The 20254-nt window shown below is 47.1% G+C and overlaps 1 protein-coding gene across 1 annotated transcript in view; it reads left to right on the top strand.

Annotated features, from left to right (window-relative positions):
- Window positions 1-2334: 2334 nt before the first annotated feature.
- Window positions 2335-20254, top strand: part of HPSE (heparanase) — a 50084-nt gene continuing 32164 nt past the window's right edge. Inside the window, exon 1 of the mRNA XM_069594540.1 lies at window positions 2335-2979. Coding sequence (XP_069450641.1) covers window positions 2711-2979 — 269 coding nt within the window. The 5' untranslated portion in view covers window positions 2335-2710. The remainder of the gene's footprint in view (window positions 2980-20254) is intronic.

Raw genomic sequence — 20254 nt, 5'->3', positions numbered from 1 at the left:
TTTATCCAGAGGCTTTTTAGTTCCTCTTCACTTTCTGCCATAAGGGTGGTGTCATCTGCATATCTGAGGTTACTGATATTTCTCCTGGCCATCTTGATTCCAGCTTGTGCTTCATCCAGACCAGCATTTCTCACGATGTACTCTGCATAGAAGTTAAATAAGCAGAGTGACAATATACAGCCTTGACGTACTCCTTTTGCTGTTTGGAACCAATCTGTTGTTCCATGTCCAGTTCTAACTGTTGCTTCCTGGCCTGCATACAGGTTTCTCAAGAGGCAGGTCAGGTGGTCTCAGAATTGTCCACAGTTTATTGTGATCCACACAGTCAAAGGCTTTGGCATAGTCAATAAAGCAGAAATAGATGTTTTTCTGGAACTCTCTTGCTTTTTTGATGATCCAGCGGATGTTGGCAATTTGACCTCTGGCTCCTCTGCCTTTTCTAAATCCATCTTGAACATCTCGAAGTTCACAGTTCATGTATTGTTGAAACCTGGCTTGGAGAATTTTGAGCATTACTTTGCTAGCTGTGAGATGAGCACAATTGCATGGTAGTACAAGCATTCTTTGGCATTGCCTTTCTTTGGGATTGGAGTGAAAACTTTTCTAGTCCTGTGGCCACTGCTGAATTTTCCAAATTTGCTGACATACTGAGTGTAGCATTTTCACAGCACCATCTTTTAGGATTTGAAATAGCTCAATTAGAATTCCATCACCTCCACTAGCTCTGTTCATAGTGATGTTTCCTAAGGCCCATTTGACTTCACATTCCAGGATGTCTGGTTCTAGGTGAGTGATCGCACCATTGTGACTATCTGGGTCATGAAGGTCTTTTTTTGTACAGTTCTTCTGTGTATTCTTGCCACCTCTTCTTAATATCTTCTGCTTCTGTTAGGTCTATACCATTTCTGTCCTTTATCGACCCCATCTTTGCATGAAATGTTCCCTTGGTATCTCTAATTTTCTTGAAGAGATCTCTAGTCTTTCCCATTCTATTGTTTTCCTCTATTTCTTTGCACTAATCACTGAGGAAGGCTTTCTTATCTCTCCTTGCTATTCTTTGGAATTCTGCATTCAAATGGGTATATCTTTCCTTTTTTCTTCTTTGCTTTTTGCTTCTCTTCTTTTCCCAGCTATTTGTAAGGACTTGTCAGACAGCCATTTTGCTTTTTTGCATTTCTTTTTCTTGGGGATGGTCTTGCTCCCTGTCTCCTGTACAATGTCATGAACCTCCGTCCATAGTTCATCAGATCTCTGATAGATCTCTGTCTATCAGATTTAGTCCCTTAAAACTATTTCTCACTTCTGCTGTATAATCCTTATGGATTTGATTTAGGTCATACCTGAATGGTCTAGTGGTTTCCCTACTTTCTTCTATTTAAGTCTGAATTTGGCAATAAGGAGTTCATGATCTGTACCACAGTCAACTCCAGGTCTTGTTTTTGCTGACTGTATAAAGCGTCTCCATCTTTGTTGCAAAGAATCAATCAATATGATTTCAGTGTTGAACATATTGTATGGCTTTACGTCCTGAGTTTCAGATGTTGGAGCACGGAATACTTCAGTGCTCTGCTAAATACAGTTTTCATGAGAAATTGATAAGAAATGTTTGGAGTTTTGATCTATTTCCAGGTGTAGGTTAGCTAATGTCGAGGTCAGATTTTTGTCAGGCAAAACTGAGATGACTGGGAAACAGCACTCCAGCCAGAGAACACACAGTTCATCAGATTCTGGCAAGCTCTAAGGGCTTCACTCATAGCTCAATTGGTAAAGAATCCTCCTGCAATGCAGGAGACCCCCGTTGGATTCAGGCCTTGGGGAAGATTCGCTGGAGGAGGGATAGGCTGCCCACTCCAGTATTCTTGCACTTCCCTTGTGGCTCAGATGGTAAAGAATCTGCCTGCAATGCAGGAGACCTGGGTTCCATCCTTGGGTTGGGAAGATCCCGTGGAGAAGGGAAAGGCTACCCACTCCAGTATTCTGGCCTGGAGAATTCCATGGACTGTACAGTCCGTGGGGGTCGCAAAGAGTGGGACAGAGACTCAGCAACTTTCACTTTCAGTGGCTCAGCTGGCGAAGAATCCGCCTACAATTCAGGAGACTCAGGTTTGATCCCTGGGTAGGGAAAATCCCCTGGAGAAGAGCATGGGAACCCACTCCAGTTATGCTTGCCTGGAGAATCCCACGGACAGAGGACAGAGGTTCCTGGCGGCCCCAGGCTATGAGGCTCCAAAGAGTGGGACACGGAGTGACAAGCAAGTGTTCCAAAAGCCAGACGAGAGTGAAGCGATGTATGCTCACTGGAGGCTTTAGTTGAGGTCAGAAGACCCGGTGGGCGCCATGGGGAGGACCTGGAAGGAGGAACCGCTGGCCTTTTCGCTAACTGACTTCGTGCTTCAGGGAGCCAGGTCCGGGGTGCCCAGCCCTCCTCCCCGGGAGCTCCTCGGGCCTCCTGGACACTTGGCTCCTGGCCACGTCCGCACCCTTCGAACGGGTGTGGGTGATTTCGTAAGTGGACGTGACACAGCCACCGTGGGGGAAAGCTTACAGGGAAGCGGGAGTGAGCCGGGAGGCGGGCGCGGTGGGAGGGGTGAGGGGAGGAGGGAGACGGGGAGGACCGCGGAAAGCACGCCGCGCCCGGCGTGAGGAAGTGCACAAGGTCTCGGCGCTGTCTGCGCGCGGCCGGCTGGAGGGGCGGCCAGGTGAGCCGGGGATGCTGGCGTGCGGGAAGCCGGGGATGCTGGCGTGCTGGAAGCTAGGGCTGCGGCCGCCGCCGCTGCCGCTGCTGCCGCTGCTGCTGCTGCTGCTGGGGCCGCTGGGTCCCTGCTCCCCGGGGGCCCCCGCCGCAGCCGCACCGGCCGACGACGCCGCAAAGCTCGAGTTCTCCACCGAGCGGCCGCTGCACCTGGTGAGTCCCGCGTTCCTGTCCTTCACCATCGACGCCAACCTGGCCACGGACCCGCGCTTCTTCACCTTCCTGGGGTAAGTGCCGGCCTGCGGGTCCCTGGCCTCCTCGCTCCTGGTCTCCTGACGTCCACGGCCTGCCCGCCGGCCACTCCTCCTCTCTTTACTCCGGGACCTTCTCACCATCTGTCTCTCTCTCCTTTCTCTCTCTCTCTGTCTCTCCCCAGCCCACCCCCGCTGCTGTGTTCCCCGAACCGCCCTTTCCCGCCTTCATTCATTCAGCAAGTGGTGCCTGAGCGCCAACTGATGGCTAGATATTAGGGTAGAAATTGAGAAAAGAAACTTTCCATCTGCCCCAGAAACTTGCCTGCAGGATGGTACCCACCTAGAACACCTGGAGGGCTTTGAGCGCTTGAATTTACTGCCCAGTGTAGGACAAGTAACGCTGTGCCAGGCTCCAGTCTCTTACACGCTGGTAATGTTGTAGCCACACGTTCTAAAAAACAAACTCACTCAGAAGGACAATGCAGATAGTGGAGTGCAGTTTATTACACCAGCGGGCCCAAGGCAGAGCCTCCTCTTAGCCAAGACCCTGACCAGTTTTTCTGAAAACCTTGTATACCCTAGTGTTCATGCCAAACCCACCTCCCCAAATTCCCTGAAACTAGTCTGAACAAAGGAAAAGAAAGATACAATCAAAGATAACTTTGGGCTTCATATGCCTTACGCCTAGGAAGTTAACAGCAGACAGTTATCAATAGGCCTGTGGTCATACCCCAATAAGCAAAATAGAATTTATGATTCTATTAGGTTACACTGATAATTAGGGTATTCTTTTAGGCAACAGAGAGTCTAGGTAGGAGCCCTGCGGCTCTTGCATGCAGGGGGCCTGGTTTTCCAGTTGATATGTCGTTTCCATAGATACTGGACATATAAGTCAAAGTCCACAGTCTGGCCCAAGATGGAGCCTGTTCTGTCTGTTTCCTCCTTCGTTCCCCGCCCTTGATGCTTTTAACTCATAGTAGGAGCATCATTCATAGGGCTGTATGCACTCTGACTCTCCAACCTCTAATTTGGGAGAACCACATCAACCTTTGCGTTACAAAGTTCATAATACATTGTAAAATAAAGGGTCCACAAAGCAGAACTATCAAGGCAACTATAACAATGGTAAATATAGTGTTCCACCAATCACCCCTCACCCAAGATAGGACGGAAGTCCAAAAAGGAAGATTATCATCAGACATAAGTTTTACCTGACCTTCCATGTCATCTAGGGTGGCTGATACATAGTCAGATAAATCAGGAATATATACACAACATTCAACTTTAATTATAGCACGGGTCCCTCTTTGTACTGAAACTATGGTCAGTCTCAAGATGATACCAGCAAGTCCTTGTAGCAGCAGTTGATTGTAGAGCTTCGTCTCTTTTTGTTCTCTAAGATGATCTTGGTTTCACGGGGATCAGTGGGGTCCTTTTATGTAGTCCGCACAGCATCCTCCGGGTCTCGTGGTGTGCTCTCTTCACCCTCATGTGGTGGATCCAGGGAGTGACACCTGCAACTTGAACTGCAGCAGGGCTGGTTAGAGCAACAATATATGGACCCTTCCAATGTGGGGCCAAGGAGTCGCTTTTCCAGTCCTTGACCACACCTGATCCCTGGGCACAAATTAGTGAATCTGTTCCCCAAGGGGGAACGGCACCCTTTCTTGGACAAACTTAGTTACTTGATTTATTACCTTCCCCAGTTGTTCCATCTGCTGTGAAATCTCATCTCCCCTTACCTGAGGCAAATTTGTTGACACCTGTTTTATTAAGGGAGGGAGCCTCCCATACACAATTTGTACAGAGAAGAGCCATGCGACTGTGGGGTCATCCTGAGTCTGAGCAGAGCCGTTGGAAACAAGTCCATCCAGGAACAGTCAGTCTCTAAGATGAATGTTGGAGAGTGTCTTGGAGAGTGTCTCTTTAAGTGTCCGGATGGTTTCTTCCACCATCTCAGAACTCTGGGGCCTATATGTTGTATGTAATTTCCACTTGATGTTTGAAGTTTTGCTTACTTGTTATACTAAATCAGCTATGAAATCCGGGCCATTGTCCGATCCAGTGCTGGTAGGAAATCCAAATCTGGGAACTATCTCCCTAAGCAGGTACCAGGCTACCTTTGATGCTCTCTCAGTCCAGGTAGGAAAAGCTTCTACCCATCCCGAGAAGGTACATATTATGACCAGCAGGTAATGGTAGTGCCAGTGAGGTTTCATTTCAGTGAAGTCCTCTTCCAGGTGTTCAAAGGGCAGTGTGCCTTTTACCTGAATCCCTGGAGGTTTCTGTCTGTGCTGAGAGGCAGCATTGACCTGTGAGCAGGCAGCGCAATTCTGAGATTTTGTCCTGCATAGGGAAAAGAGGTGGGGAACCAAGAAATAGCTTCCAATTAGCTCTTCCAGTTTATCATGGCCTAGATGGGTTGCTTGGTGTGTTTGGCTTACCAGAGTGGGTGCCAGCTCCTCCAGTACCAATAATTTGCCACTTGGCAATTCCAACCATCCCTTTTCAGTCTTGGCCCTTTCTGCTTTGGCTAGTTGGTTTGGGGCTTCAGTGTATTTTGGAGAGTCTAGCATTAGCTCAGGCAGCTCTGCCAAAATGAGAGCTTTAACAGGGGCCCCTCTTGTCACCCCCAAGCCCTCGGCTGGCTTGTTTAGTGGTCTTATCTGTCAGTCTGTTCCATGAGCCCAGGGGGTATCCTCTTTTTGACGTCCTCAGCAGTGTATGACTGCAACCCTTTCTGGTTCCCAGGCAGCATCTAATAGGGTCTTAATTTCTTCCTTATTTTTAATATCTTTTTCACTGACTGTCAAAGGCCTCCTTATACAGAGCCCTGTAGTGTGGCAAAAGCATACCTGGAGTCTGTGTAAATGTTTGTCTTCTTACCTTTTGAGAGCTGGAGGGCCTTGATTAGAGCATATGGTTCGGCCATTGAGCAGACCAGTGTGATGGCAGAGAACTAGCCTCAACGATGGTTTCTTCCATGACTCTTGCATATCCCAAGAGTCATTGTCCCTGTTTCACCAGGCTGGTGCCATTGGTGTATACGACCCAATCTGGGTCCGGGATTGGCTGGTCTCTCAAGTCAGGACTGCTGGCCTATTTCCTTGCAATCATGTGAGGGCCCACCTTCTCCCACAAGAAAGAGAGCTGCCAGATTCAGGGCCTGACAAGGCTCAGTAGTAACATGGGTTTCTCACATAACAGTCTCTGGTATTGAGTAATCTGGGATGTTGCCAGCCATTTATGGGAGTCCCCTGGCAGGGGAGTGTTGACCTCATGTGGGACTTTTAGGAACAAATCTTGGCCCAAAGTCAGCTTGGTTGCCTCCCGGACCAGTAAGGCAACTGCAGCACCAGCCTGTAAGTGTCCCAGCCACCCAGTGGCAACATGGTCCAGCTGATTAGAGATAAGTCACTGGTCTGTCCCATGTCCCCATAGTCTGGGACAACAATCCCGTGGCCATGTTGTCCTTTCCAGTCACATAAAGAATAAATGGCTTAGCAAGGTCTGTCAGGCCCAAGGCGGGTGCTGACATAATTGTACCGGGTTTGAGTTCTCTTACCAGTGGGACTTGTTTTGCAAGCCTGGGGTGGGTTGTCTTCCGCCCGGACCTCAGGGAATTGTTGAGTTAACTTTCTTGACTGTTTAGCCTATCCGGTTTCCCTTCCGGGAGATCGTGCAACCTCCATTCATCTTGAAGGGTTACTGAAAGGAAGAGTAAATAGGTGGTTGAGCCCACTCGAACAGTGGGTCTTTCGTGGGGGGAAAGGTCACTTGTGCCCCCAATTTAGACAGCAAGTTTCTTCCCAACAAAGGTACTGGGCATTCAGGAATGTATAAAAACTCATGAGTCACTTGGTGTCCCCCCATCTGACATTTTCAGGGTAGGCTAGAGACACAAAGGCTGCATTTATCACCATCTGAGATCCAGCTCTCGCTGGGTCTACTGGCGTATAAAGTCTATAGGGTCGCACAATCTTTTTGAGAACTCAGAGGGTGATTTGCTTTCCCTTTGAATCACTTGGGAGGGTTTTGAGATACTCATAGCTTTTTGGGCCCCCCTCTTGAGACCTTGTAAAATAGTCACCTGATATCTCTCCAGGTGGCCCGTCCCTTTTTCTGTGTTACAGTCCCAACTTGGCCTCTCATTGGGGGTAGCTAGTTCTCTCAACCGCTGCGGGTTTGCAGTACACTCGGGTTCCACTTCTCTTAACCATTGTTTGGCCTCAGTTAGGATTCTGTGTCTTTAAAAAAAAAAAAAATCCTGTGTCTTTCCTCATTGCTGAGAAGGGAGACTAGTAGTTGGATTATGTCATCCTATACAGGGCGGTGGGCTCGAAAAATAGCCTCCATTAGCCTAATCATCGGAGAAGGCAATGGCACCCCACTCCAGTACTCTTGCCTGGAAAATCCCATGGACGGAGGAGCCTGGTGGGCTGCAGTCCATGGGGTCACTAAGAGTCAGACACGACTGAGTGACTTCACTTTCACTTTTCACTTTTCACTTTCATGCATTGGAGAAGGAAATGGCAACCCACTCCAGTGTTCTTGCCTGGAGAATCCCAGGGACGGGGGAGCCTGGTGGGCTGCCATCTATGGGGTTGCACAGAGTTGGACACGACTGAAGCGACTTAGCAGCAGCAGCAGCCTAATCATGGCTTGTGGCTCCCCCAAGTACGGTGGAGGGTATCTCTGCCAGTTTAATACATCCGTAGAGGAAAATGGCTGGTAATACTAGGCTACAGGGGGCTGATGGTAGTTCCCTTGAGTCCTGAACTGGAGGCTCTTGTAGCTCTCTGAGGGGCATCTGTAGTGGGGTTCTTCCCCCTGTTCCTTAGCAGAGCGCAGCCTCTGTCTAATTGCTGTGTTTTCTTCCCCCTTCCCATCAGTACTCACCGGGAGATATGGATACAATCTAGAAGGTCTAGCTGAGGCGGAGTTCTGGGGGCATTGACCAGAGGTCTCCATTGCTGTGATTGGAGCCTGGTGGCTCTACAAACTCCGGGAGAGCTGGCGGAGGAGCAGCGGCTGCTGCAGGACTTCACCTGGCCCTGGATTGGGCAGTAAGGTGGCGTCCGGTCCTGGTGGAGAACTGGGAGGCAGGCCCATCATTATCCAGTATGGGGGAGAGGTCAGGTCGTCCCCGTCCAAATCCTGTAGAATTTCCTTTTTTATCATCAGTCAATTTTTGTGCCATTAATATTTCCCCCTTTCCCTTCTGGATGTAGAACTTTGTCCAAGTAGGAGGGTCTTGAGCTAAGCCTAGCCATGAGTCAATATATGGATATTGATCCAGGTGTCCTGGCCCTCCTGTGACTGCTGTATAGACTGCTTCCTCTATTTTTAAGTTCATGGTGTTCTCTGGTGGCCATCCTACTCCCATAGGGGGCCATTCGACCTCACAGAGCATGTGGAGGCGGTCAGGCTTCATCTTTACCCCATAGTCTCCTCCAAATCTCTTCTTTAAAATTTTAAACATGTATCTAATACAGTTGCCTTAGATTCACTTCTGCCATCTTGTTTACCTTCTCGGACCTTCTTCTACTTTTCCTTTTCATTCTGTCTACGAAGTTCTCAGTACCTTATGTACTTCTGATATTTCCACTCAAGACACTTAAGTTACCATTCTGCCTCCTTCCTAACTGGGGTGAGAAGAGCCTTACCTGCCAGATCCCAGAGGGAGAAGGGGAATCAGCGTGTCTTTATCTGCCGGTCAGCACAGCTGAACCAGAACACCACATGGTCCAAGACTGTTTCTCCCTTAACTTTTAAAGTCCATTCTGCCTTGGTGGGCTTGATCAGGTGCGGATGAAAATACAGATGGGTTAAATATCCCACATCCCGGGCCATCTCCAGAAAAGCCAATTCATACTCACTTATGTATCCCCCTCCTTCTAGCCTGACAATTCCTTGAGGGTCAAGAATTTCAAAGCAGATGGGACACCTCCTTGGGGAGAGCAGAATACGAGCACACAAAAAACAAGCTTCTTCTCTTAAAAATCCCCTGGCAATTGCTTGGTAATAATTTTCCCCAAGACAGTGTGGACACCACCTCCTAAATGACCTTCACAAATTTCTTTTCTAAGCCCTAACACACTCGTCAACCTGCGTACCAAGCAATCGTTGCCACCTTCCTATTCCAGGCTCCTGTGGGTCTGTGCCCCTCTTAGTCCCTCCCAGGGAGGTGATCAAGCCCCCTTTTCCACCCTGCCGGGTGGGTTCCTCCTCACCTGAGCGCTCAGTTCCCCTGCTACCGTCCACTACCTGCTAACATGAAAGGTCCGGGCATTGAGAAGCAGAATCCTTCCAGAAGGGCGAGGCGCCTTCCCCCCACTAGAAGATTCAAGCCATGAGGCCTCGGAGTAGTCCCAGATGGGACTTGTCTCCTCAAAGTGAAGAGTTTCTTGGCCAATGCACCAAATGTTGTAGCCACGCGTTCCAGGAAACAAACTCACTCAGGACAATGCAGATAGTGGAGTGCCGTTTATTACACCAGTGGCCCAAGGCAGAATCTCCTCTTTCTTAGCCAAGAATCCTGACCAGTTTTTCTGAAAACCTTATATACCCTAAGTGGACATGCCAAACCCACCTCCCCAAATTCTCTGAAACTAGTCTGAACAAAGGAAAAGAAAGATACAATCAAAGATAACTTTGGGCTTCATATGCCTTAAGCCTGGGTAGTTAACAGGGAACAATTAGGCCTATGGTCATACCCCAATAAGCAAAATAGAATTTATGATTCTATTCAGTTACACAGATAATTAGGGTATTCTTTTAGGCAACAGAGTCTAGGTACAAGCCTCTTCCATGCAGGGGGCCTGGTTTTCCAGTTGATATGTCGTTTCCGTAGATACTGGGCATATAGGTCAAAGTCCACAGTCTGGCCCAAGATGGAGCCCTGCTTTCAAGATGGAGCCTGTTCTGCCTGTTTCCTCTTTCAGTAGGAAGGTTAAAGAAAGAAGGAGGAGGTGGAAAAGGTCATCAAGGAGAATAAGCTTACTTATTATCCTATAATAAAACTTTAATTTTTTAAATTTTTATTTATTTGACTGCATAAGCACACAGGATTTTTAGTTGCCACGTGTGGGGGTCCAGCTCCCAGACCAAGGATGGAACATCAGCCCCTTACATCGTGAGTGAGTCTGCCCCTTCCATTGTCTCAGCCACTGGATCACCAGGAAAGTCCCAATAAAACTTAAAGGGTAGTTTTAGGTTCACAGCAAAATCGTGCCCTAGGTACAGAAATTTCCCATTCCACAGTGATACCTCGGAGAAGGCAATGGCACCCCACTCCGGTACTTTTGCCTGGAAAATCCCATGGATGGAGGAGCCTGGTAGGCTGCAGTCCATTGGGTTGCTGCAGGTCGGACTCGACTGAGTGACTTCACTTTCACTTTCACTTTCATGCATTGGAGAAGGAAATGGCAACCCACTCCAGTGTTCTTGCCTGGAGAATCCCAGGGAAGGGGGAGCCTGGTGGGCTGCCTTCTATGGGGTCGCACAGAGTCGGACATGACTGAAGCGACTTAGCAGCAGCAGCAGCAGTGATACCTGGAAGATTATTACAGTGACTTACAGAGCCTTAACAAAAAGCTTTCTCTCCAAAATGAGGCTGCAAAATGTGGCACTGCTTTATCAGCTGGAATTTTTTTCTCCTTTGAGGAAGACTGAGCCTGGTGTAGGCAGGTTCCCTGGCCCCTGCCAGTGAGTGTGGGCTAATCCTGAGATAGGGCACTACCAGACCCAGGTCATCCAGGCCATTCATCTGGTTCATGTGAGCCTCCAGAGAATGCCACGCCTCTCACCCAACTCAAAACAACTGGGAGTCCTGCCATTACCAAACACCTACAGTCTAGCCTTCTGCTGTCATTGGTAATTCTAGTTATTTATTATGCAAATAGGGCTCAGAGGTAAAGAATCTGCCTGCAATACAGGAGACCTGGTTGATCCCTGAGTCAACAAGATCCCTATGGAAGGGAATAGCTACCCACTCCAGTATTCTTGCCTGGGTAATTCCATGGACAGAGGAGCCTGGAAGCCTACGGTCCATGGGGTCGCACAGAGTCAGACACGACTGAGTGACTTAGCAGCAGCGGCAGCACTGTGCAAATAAAAGCACATGGTCTAACACGACTGACACTGAGCCCAGCCTTGATTCCCAGCTCTGTCAAAACCTGGTGGCTTGGTCTTTACAGGTTGCTTGGCAACTTCAACTTTAGAATGGAACTTCTAAAACCTTCTTGTAGGATTGTGATGCGCATTTGATGAGATAATAAATAAGTACTTAACATAATGTTTGACAGTGTTCAAAATTTAATTGCTACTTTTGTTTAATTGTTTTTTGTTTAATTGCTTTTTTGTTAATTGTTTCCTAGAAATTGGTGAGTATTTGCTAACCATTCATCAGTTCTCTGTGGATTTCTTTCAATGGTCACTAACCTCTATCAAGTGTTTCCTTGTGGGAAGAAGTTCCCACTTTGAGCCCTTCCCCTTACCCATAGTGAGCTGATATTGTGCAGCCCTTGGTGCTGGTTGAGAGAAAGATTACTCTGGTGAAACACTGGGCTACAGGGCTCCATATGTGAGGACCCCCAGGCTTAGAAGGGATGTGAGGAGTGGGGATGGGAGGATGTGATAGGGGAAGAGAGAATGGAAGGTGCCTTACTGCAAACAGAAAAACTAAGTAAATAACCATTTACTGAAATGTGAGAACTTAAGTCCTTTTCTGCTACTGTGGCCAGCATATACCCTACCCCACCCCTCCCCAAAGAAGGGCATTTGAGGATCCCTTTCTGGGGAAACAAGTCCAAAAAACCCCTGAAGTATGACTTTTGGGGTTTGGGTCTGATCACCCTGCAATCAAGCTAACCAACTCACAAGCAATACCCTCCCCCCACCCCCACTCCCCCACCCCAGTCCCAGTCCCAAACACACACACACAACTTCCATCCTGTGATTTAGTGAGTGGAATACCCTCTCCTCTTCTTAAATGCCTCTCTTAATTTCTCATAGCACTCTTTCTTTCCCCACTGATCTCCACCTTTTTGTTAAAGGCTGAAGGATAATGAAAACCAAAACAGTATAGAGTGCAATTAATAAAACTGTTTGCTTACAAAACACAGAGCATTGTTGTTCCCAAGGGCTTCAGGGCTGGCTCCCAGATGAGCTGCTGCTCATCTTCCACGTCTACTGGCAGAGACCTTAAAGATTCCAGCTTAGGACGCATAAGCTCCCTCCCCTTCTCACCTAGGACAGAGCTTCTGAATTAGAGCTTCCGGTGGGTCCATTTCCCCAGGAGGGTTGGCACAGTGCCCAAAATGACCTTGTCATCTCAGAAGACAAAATATTTAGCTTCCATCTCGGAAGACAACCCAGGGCTTATCTGTCACAGGAGCCGAGAGTCACACGGGCATTTTTGTATTTCATTTCCTCAAAAGTTAACTGCTTGGGTGAAGAGCTGAGCAGATGAAAGCTGAAATGCTAAGAAGGAAAGGATTATAAAAATAGTTGACACTCATTGCGCCGCCGTCACAGGCCAGTCCCCATTCTAAGCATCTCCTGGGTATTAGTTCACTTAAGTCCTTGCTACAAAACTCTAAGGTCAGGAATATTATTATCCCCATTTTTAAAATGAAGAGGTTGAATCTTAGGGAGATTCAGCAGCTTGCCCATGGTCAGCCAGCTGTGAGACGAAGGAGCAGAGTTTGAAACCAGATGCTAACTGCACAGACACGAGGACACAAAAAGAAAGTAAAGCATTTTATATATTTTTAAAGGCAGCAGAGGAGGGGTGGGAGAAAAAGATCGTCTGGAAACGAACTGAGATGACTGATGGACCGAATTGAGAATAGAAAACTCAAGGTTCATACCTCGACGGTACTTCAAAGGAGATCACAGCAAATTCAGTCAGGTGGTTCTGGTTCCAGTTTCCCATAATGGCAAACAGATGTGTTTGGTGGTTTGTTTGCTTGTTTCCCACATTTGCAATTAAAGAACATGGAGTACGTAGAACGTCAATGACAGTGGAAGAACAATCTACAATCAGAAAGGAGCATCTTTTCAGTTTGTCCTCTTCCCAGAAGAAACTCATCAACAACCCAGGCAAAGACTTCCTAAGCCCGAAGATCTGGTTCTCAAAGACGGGAGGACAGAGGCCAGCACAACTCAATGGAAATAGAATGTGGGCCTCACGTGCAAGCCTCGTAATATAATTTAAAGTTCTCTAATTCAGTTCAGTTCAGTCACTCAGTCGTGTCCGACTCTTTGCAACCCCATGAATCGCAGCATGCCAGGCCTCCCTGTTCATCACCAACTCCCAGAGTCTACCCAAACTCATGTCCATCAAGTCGGTGATGCCATCCAGCCGTCTCATCCTCTGTCGTCCCCTTCTCCTCCTGCCCCTAATCCCTCCCAGCATCAGAGTCTTTTCCAGTGAGTCAACTCTTCGCATGAGGTGGCCAAAGTATTGGAGTTTCTTCTAATAGCCATACTTAAAAAAGGTAAAAAGAAACAGGAATAACTTATTTTAATATTATATTTTGCTTAATACAAAAGTAGCCAAATTATTATCATTCAACATACAATCAATACAAAATATTAATGAGATATTTTACACTGATTTTCGAGCCAAGTCTTCAGAGAAATCTGGTGTATATCTTATATTCACAGCATGTCTCAGTTCAGACTAGCCACATATCAAGGGTTACCGCATGTGGTTACCATCTTGGCAGTGCGGCCACATTTCAATCAAGACACATATTAAGCACAGTTCACTAATTCAAGATAAAAAATTAGAGTGCTGAGCCAGTGGTAGAAATCAGGAGTGCTACAGAGAAAAAAACAGTGGTGCTACACAGTAACCATGCAGTAAAAATAAGACTCCAAGCTCCCCATGCAGGGGGCCCAGCTTCCATCACTGATCAGGGACTAGATCCCACATGCTTCATGGCATGACCAAAACAAGAAAAATGGTTTGCTTATTTTATTTCAGCAAAATACACCTCCTTTGCCAATTTGACAAATACTTAGTATTTGTAACTTCCAATAATCAGGTTCCTTCATCTTCATTGACAAAGTTGCTTTTCCTCTTGGGAAAAGCACTTATCAGCAATGCTAAATGCAGGTCTGGATAACTGATGTTTGCTTCCCTCGTGGCTCAGACAGTAAAGAATCCGCTGCAATGCAGGAGACTTGGGTTCGATCCCTGGGTTGGGAAGATTCCCTGGAGAAGGGAATGGCAACCCACTCTATTATTCTTGCCTGGAGAATTCCATGGACAGAGGAGCCTGGCCGGTTCCAGTCCATGGGGTCGCCAAGAGTCAGACATGACTGAGCGACTAACACTTGGCTTCACTCTGTGTGCCTGTTGCTGAAAGAAAGAACCACAGCCAACAAAACAACTGAGGGCAATCACAAGCCATAGGCTCATATGTTTTGACCCCTGAGACTCCCCTCTGGTTGAACAGTGCTCACTATTCCCTTCCCTCCCAAACCATTCCCCGTGCAGCCTGCAGCCCTTTGCATAGTAATCCTGCTCCATCCTCCTCGGAGAAAATTCCTGCTTCTTCTTTGCCTTAGCTCAAACTGAGCTCTTCTCTGAAGACCCAAGTGGAGAAATAGATGCTGCTTCTCCTCTGAAGTAGCCCACCAGAGTAGAAGCTGTGCCTTGTCCAACACTGTAGCCCCTTCCCATTACCCAGGGCAGCTTCTAGATCATTGCCCACTGGTTTGAACTCCAGTTGCTGTGGTTCAAATCCCCAGTGGCTTGTTACCTTGGGCAGATGACCTAGCCTCGTTTTGTTCAGGTTCCTTGTCTGTAAAATGAGGGTAATAAAGACACCTACCTCTTTGGGTTGTTTGGGGATGAAGTGAAATAATCTACGCAAAGTGTCTAAAGCATTCAGTTTGGACAACTGCTGCCCGCTGGAGAGGACTGTCCTGATCTGTGTGAGGTTCACTGTCTCGTGTCTGGCTCTCCTCGTCTGCTCTTTGCCACTGCGTCCACTCCCTTCTTTCTTACTCCTCCTTATTGATGATCAGCACTGATTTGTCTCCTCTGCACTTCCACGCCCCGCCACCTTCCTAGGTGACTTCAAGTCCACTTGAATACTGTCTTTCAATTTCTTCACATCTGCATTTTCTAATAATCTTCACTCGGTGTTTTATTGGAACCAGCTTCCACTGGCTTGTGAAATGTGTTCATTTCTTCCCAACTCCACATTCAGTGACATCAGTACCATTATCTTGAAATATAGCCCTGAAGGGAATATTACATCATGGCAATTGTTAAATGCAAAAAAAAAGGGGGGGGGGCAGTTTTCTGGGAGATGGGAGCCAGTTTCCTAGCACACACCGCTTCATTTCAGCCACCTGATGCCATGTCTGTGGCTTGACTCTTCCCATAACTAAGAACCTTTCAACATCTGAACTCTTAAAACTTCTATTCTTGAACTATACTCTCCACTCTCTTAGGTTTTTTTGAGTCTGTGGATCCCAGTACAACTATTTTTTAAGTACCTCTACTAAACAGCCTCTTTTTCTATTCCTTCCATATCTGATTTAGGCCTCTTGGTTTATTCCATGAGTCATTCTTATGATAACACCCCCAAACTCCTGTCTCATTTTCTTCTTGCTAAAACCCAAACCTAGCTTAGTCTAGCTATATTTTCCCTCTTGGGAATCTATAAGGTGGCCATAAAGTCTGGAAATGGAAAATATTATCTAATCATGAATAGTCATGTGTATTAATAAGCCAGTTTTAGGTATTTGCCTCTTCTTTCTGTCTCAATGGACACCCTGTGTAGCTGGGCTGTTACACTCTTAGGGGCAAAGGGGAATCTCCCAGCCACATGGATTGATGCTGCATTAGAAATTCCTGGCCTCCAGATTTAATTGCTCTTTTTTAGAAACAATTTTAAGTAAGTGGCTGAGGTTTCTTTATAATTTATTTATTTATGGCTGTGCTGGGTCTTCCTTGCTGCTCAGATGTTTCTCTAGTTGTGGTATGAAGGCTTTTCACTGTGGTGGTTTCTCTTGTTGCAGAGAACAGGCTCTAGGGTGCATGGGCTTCAGTAGTTGTAGCTCCCAGGCTGTAGAGCTCAGGCTCAATAGTTGTGGCTTAGTTGTTCCAAGGCATGTGAAATCTTCCCCAATTAGGATTTGAACAGGTGTCTCCTGCATTGGCAGGTGGAGTCTTTACCATTGTACCAACCAGGGAAGCCCCCGGACTAACTTGGTCTTTAATGCTACCCTTCATGCTCTATTTCCCTGTCTTTCTCATTCTCCACTTCCTTCAAATCTCTGATCCCACCTCCAACTCATCACTCTTAGCCTATGACCACATTTCTCATTCCCAAAGAAAATGAAGTCACTAGACAGGAACTTGGGCTTCCCATAGCTCCATTAATAAAGAATCCGCCTGCAATGCAGGAGACCCTGGTTTGATTCCTGGGTCGGGAAGATCTGCTGGAGAAGGGATTGGCTACCCATTCCAGTATTCTTGGGCTTCCCTGGTGGCTCAGCTGGTAAAGAATCCACCTGCAATTCGGGAGACCTGGGTTCTATCCCTGGGTTGGGAAGATCCCCTGGGGAAGGGAAAGGCTACCCACTTCAGTATTCTGGCCTGGAGAATTCCATGGACTGTATAGTCCATGGGGGTCACAAAGAATCAGACACGACTGAGCGACTTTCACTTTCAGACAGGAGCTTCTTTTTCTTCCTGCTGTCGAACCTGCAGGTATAGCACGGATGAGTCTAGCTTTCTTCCTTTCTCTCTTCTCAGGCCAGTTCTTCCAGCTCTGCTGTTGCTTCCGTCCACTCCTGCCTCCCCAAGGACTCTGCTCTAGCACTCATCTCTTCTCTCTCCTGTACCTTTTACCCCTCCCTTATTATTGGATCCTTCTTCTTAGCCTAGAAACATCAAGTCTTTCCCCTCTCAAGCACCTCTGCAGTCACTGCTCTTTCTCCTATTTGCAGCCTTTCTTACTGCTAGTGCTTTCCATGTTCCACCCACATGATGACCCCATCATCGTGTCAAAAAATCAATCTCTCCAACATCATTAGTGACCTTACTTTTTCAAGCTTTTTTTTTAAATTGTGGTAAAATTAATATAAAACATACTATTTTAACCATGTGGAGGAGGAAATGGCAAATCACTCCAGTATCCTTACCTGGAGAATGCCACGGACAGAGGAGCCTGGTGGGCTACAGTCCATGGGGTCGCAAAGAGTCAGACATGACTGAGTGACTAACAAACACATTTTAACCATCAGGCTTCCCTGGTGGCTCAGAAGTAAAGAATCCACTTGCCAATGCAGGAGACATGGGCTTGATCCCTGGGTTGGGAAGATCCCCTGGAGAAGGAAATGGCAATCCACTTCAGTATTCTTGCCTGGGAAATCCCATGGACAGAAGAGCCTTCAGGGCTACAGTCCATGGGGTCGAAAAAGAGTCAGACACAACTTAGCGACTAAACAATGATTTTAATCATGTTTAACTACACAGTTCAGTGGCACTAAGTATATTCATGTGATTGTGCCGCTCTCCCCATCATCCATCTCCTGAATTTTCCACCTTCCTACACTGAAACTCTGTCCCCATTAAACACTAACTCCCCAGCCACCCCACCTCCTCAGCCCCTGGCATCTACCAATGTACTTTTTTATGATTTTGACTATTCTAGGTACTTTGTCTAAGTGGATTCAAATAGTATTTGTCTGCACCTAATGTATATTGGAATGCATTTTTAAGTTTCACTTAATGTAGGATCCATGGAATTTATACAGTCCATGGAATTCTCCAGAATACTGGAGTAGGTAGCCATTCTTTTCTCCGGGGGATCTTCCGAACCCAGGGACCAAACCCAGGTCACCCACATTGCAAGCGGATTCTACCACCTAAGCTATCAGGGAAGCTCAATATATGATCACTGACCTTCATTTATTGAGAAATCCAATCCTTGTCTTACTTGTCTCTATTATGGGTTGAATGTCTGGATGGCCCCCCTACAGTTCCTATGTTGAAGTCCTCATCCCTGGCACCTCAGTCTGTGCCCTTATTTGAAAATAATGTCATTGCAGACACAATTGGGCTTCCCAGGTGGTGCAGTGGTAAAGAACCCACCTGCCAATGCAGGAGACCTGGGGTGGATCCCTGGGTCGGGACAATCCCTTGGAGTAGGAAATGGCTACCCACTCCAGTATTCTTGCCTGGAGAATTCCACGGACAGAGGAGCCTGGTAGGGTCGCAAAGAGTCAGACACAACCGAAACAATTAAGCATGCACACACGCAGACATAATTAGTTAAGAATTGGTCATACTGGAGTGGAGTGGGCCCCCATTCAGTAGGACTGATGACCTTATAAAAAGGGGGAATTTGGAAACAGGCACGAACACACAGAGAACACCATGTGTCCTTGGAGCTGTACTGCTCTGAGAAGCTTTCAGAAGCTGGGAGAAAGGCCTGCAGTAGATCCTCCCCCAGCACCTGCAGGGGGAGCGTGGCCTTAACAACATCTTGATTTCAGACTCCTTGCCTCCAGAGCTATGACACAGGTCCATTGTTTAAGCTGCCCAGTTTGTGGTGTTTTGCCACTACGGCCCTAGCAAACCAATTCAGCCTCCCAGAAGCATTTGGCAAGAGTGACAACTGAAATGCCTTCTCATCCCTTCAGATCGGTGTCCCTGCCATCACTCTAAGGTTCTTCATCACCTCTTCCTCAAGCTTGTCTCAGTGGTGCTGTTCCCCGGGCTTCTGACCTAGGCCTTCACCTTCTTTTTTTATTATATTTATTTATTTATTTATTTGGCTGTGCCGGGTCTTAGTTGCAGCATGCAGGTTCTTTAGCTGTGGCATGCAAACTCTTCAGGGTTGAACCCGGGCGCCCTGCATTGGGAGCATGGAGTCTTAGCCACTGGACACCAGGGAAATCCCGAGGCCTTCTTTTTTCACTTTACATAATCTCCTGAGTGGTTTCATCTCATCATTTAAATTACTGTTCAGGCAGTGGTGTGTCAAGCAATGTTTCACAACTGGCTCTCTGAGAGGAGAGGAGACTGATTTTTTTTTTCTAATTTCTGTGGTCTAAACACCCCCACCATGGCTGATTTCAAACTGCCAACAGTTAAACACTGGTTCTCAAAACATAACAGTTGGCGCTCACAAGCTGGTACCAGCCAGTACAGGGTGACTCCCACACACCTCCGCTTTTGTGTCAGAGATAAGTAACTTATTTTTACACATACAGTAAAATAAAAATACCTGCAGACGTTTCTTTCCACTAACGAACTGTTCCAGAAACGCAACACCTGCCACAGCTTTTGTGTGCTCTTTGGTTATTTCCATGTCATGGTGGTGGTGGTGAATTATTTTCCTCCTTTCTTTTTTCCATGTGTGATAGAAATACTGTACCTTTGTTCAGTTTTGTTTTTAAGACAAGCTCGCAGGTGTTTTAAATGTGGCTTTTATCAGAGAGCATCAATATTGTTTCTCAAAACAAGAAAAGATTCCATTGTATCAAGGACAAAAAGGTCCTTGATACAATACTCTGAAACATGTGATTTTGTTTACTTGGCAGAAGTCATAGCATTGGGTTTTAATTTTGTTCAGGAAACGGTCTATGTCTGACCCCTCATGCCCTGTTGTCAGGTTGGACTAGATTGTTCATGCACTTGGGCATGCTTGCTGAGTTGCTTCAGTTGTGTCCGACTCATTGCAACCCTATGGACTGTAGCCCACCAGGCTCCTCAGTCCATGGGATTCCCCAGGCAAGAATACGAACCTTTATTAAGCGCCGGCTGTGTGCCAGGTACTTGTCTAGGTTCTCATCTGGGTGCTGAGGCAATTCTGATGATCCGGACAGAGTCCTTCCTTTTCACAGAGCTTAGCTCGAGATGGGGGTGGGGATAGATAATAAACCAAGCAATCGCAATAGAAAGCTAATTTCAGAGACTGCTGGATGCTCAGAAGAAAACAAAGGCAGAGTATTGTGGTTGAGAGTGACCTGAGGGGGTACAGCCACCACCTCCGGGAGCCAGGCTGTGGTGCTCCGACTTCAGAGGCAGGCGGTACACAGACGCCTGCCTTGAGATCCCACAGCTCCTGCCTGCACTCGTGTTCCCTTCATTTCCCAGAGAGCGCCATTTCAATTGCTCTCCCATCTCAACTGCTTACAGACATCAGCCCCACAAATCTAAAAGAACTTCCTCTGTCACCACACACAACCAAAATCAAAATCTAGGACCAGTATCAGTGCCTGGCCAAAAAGCACCGGGGCAGGGCCAGCCCGAAGTGACTCTGCAGAAGTT

Source organism: Ovis canadensis, chromosome 6 (genome assembly GCF_042477335.2).
Source record: "Ovis canadensis isolate MfBH-ARS-UI-01 breed Bighorn chromosome 6, ARS-UI_OviCan_v2, whole genome shotgun sequence".
NCBI lineage: Eukaryota > Metazoa > Chordata > Mammalia > Artiodactyla > Bovidae > Ovis > Ovis canadensis.
This window is presented reverse-complemented; position numbering and strand designations above follow the sequence as displayed.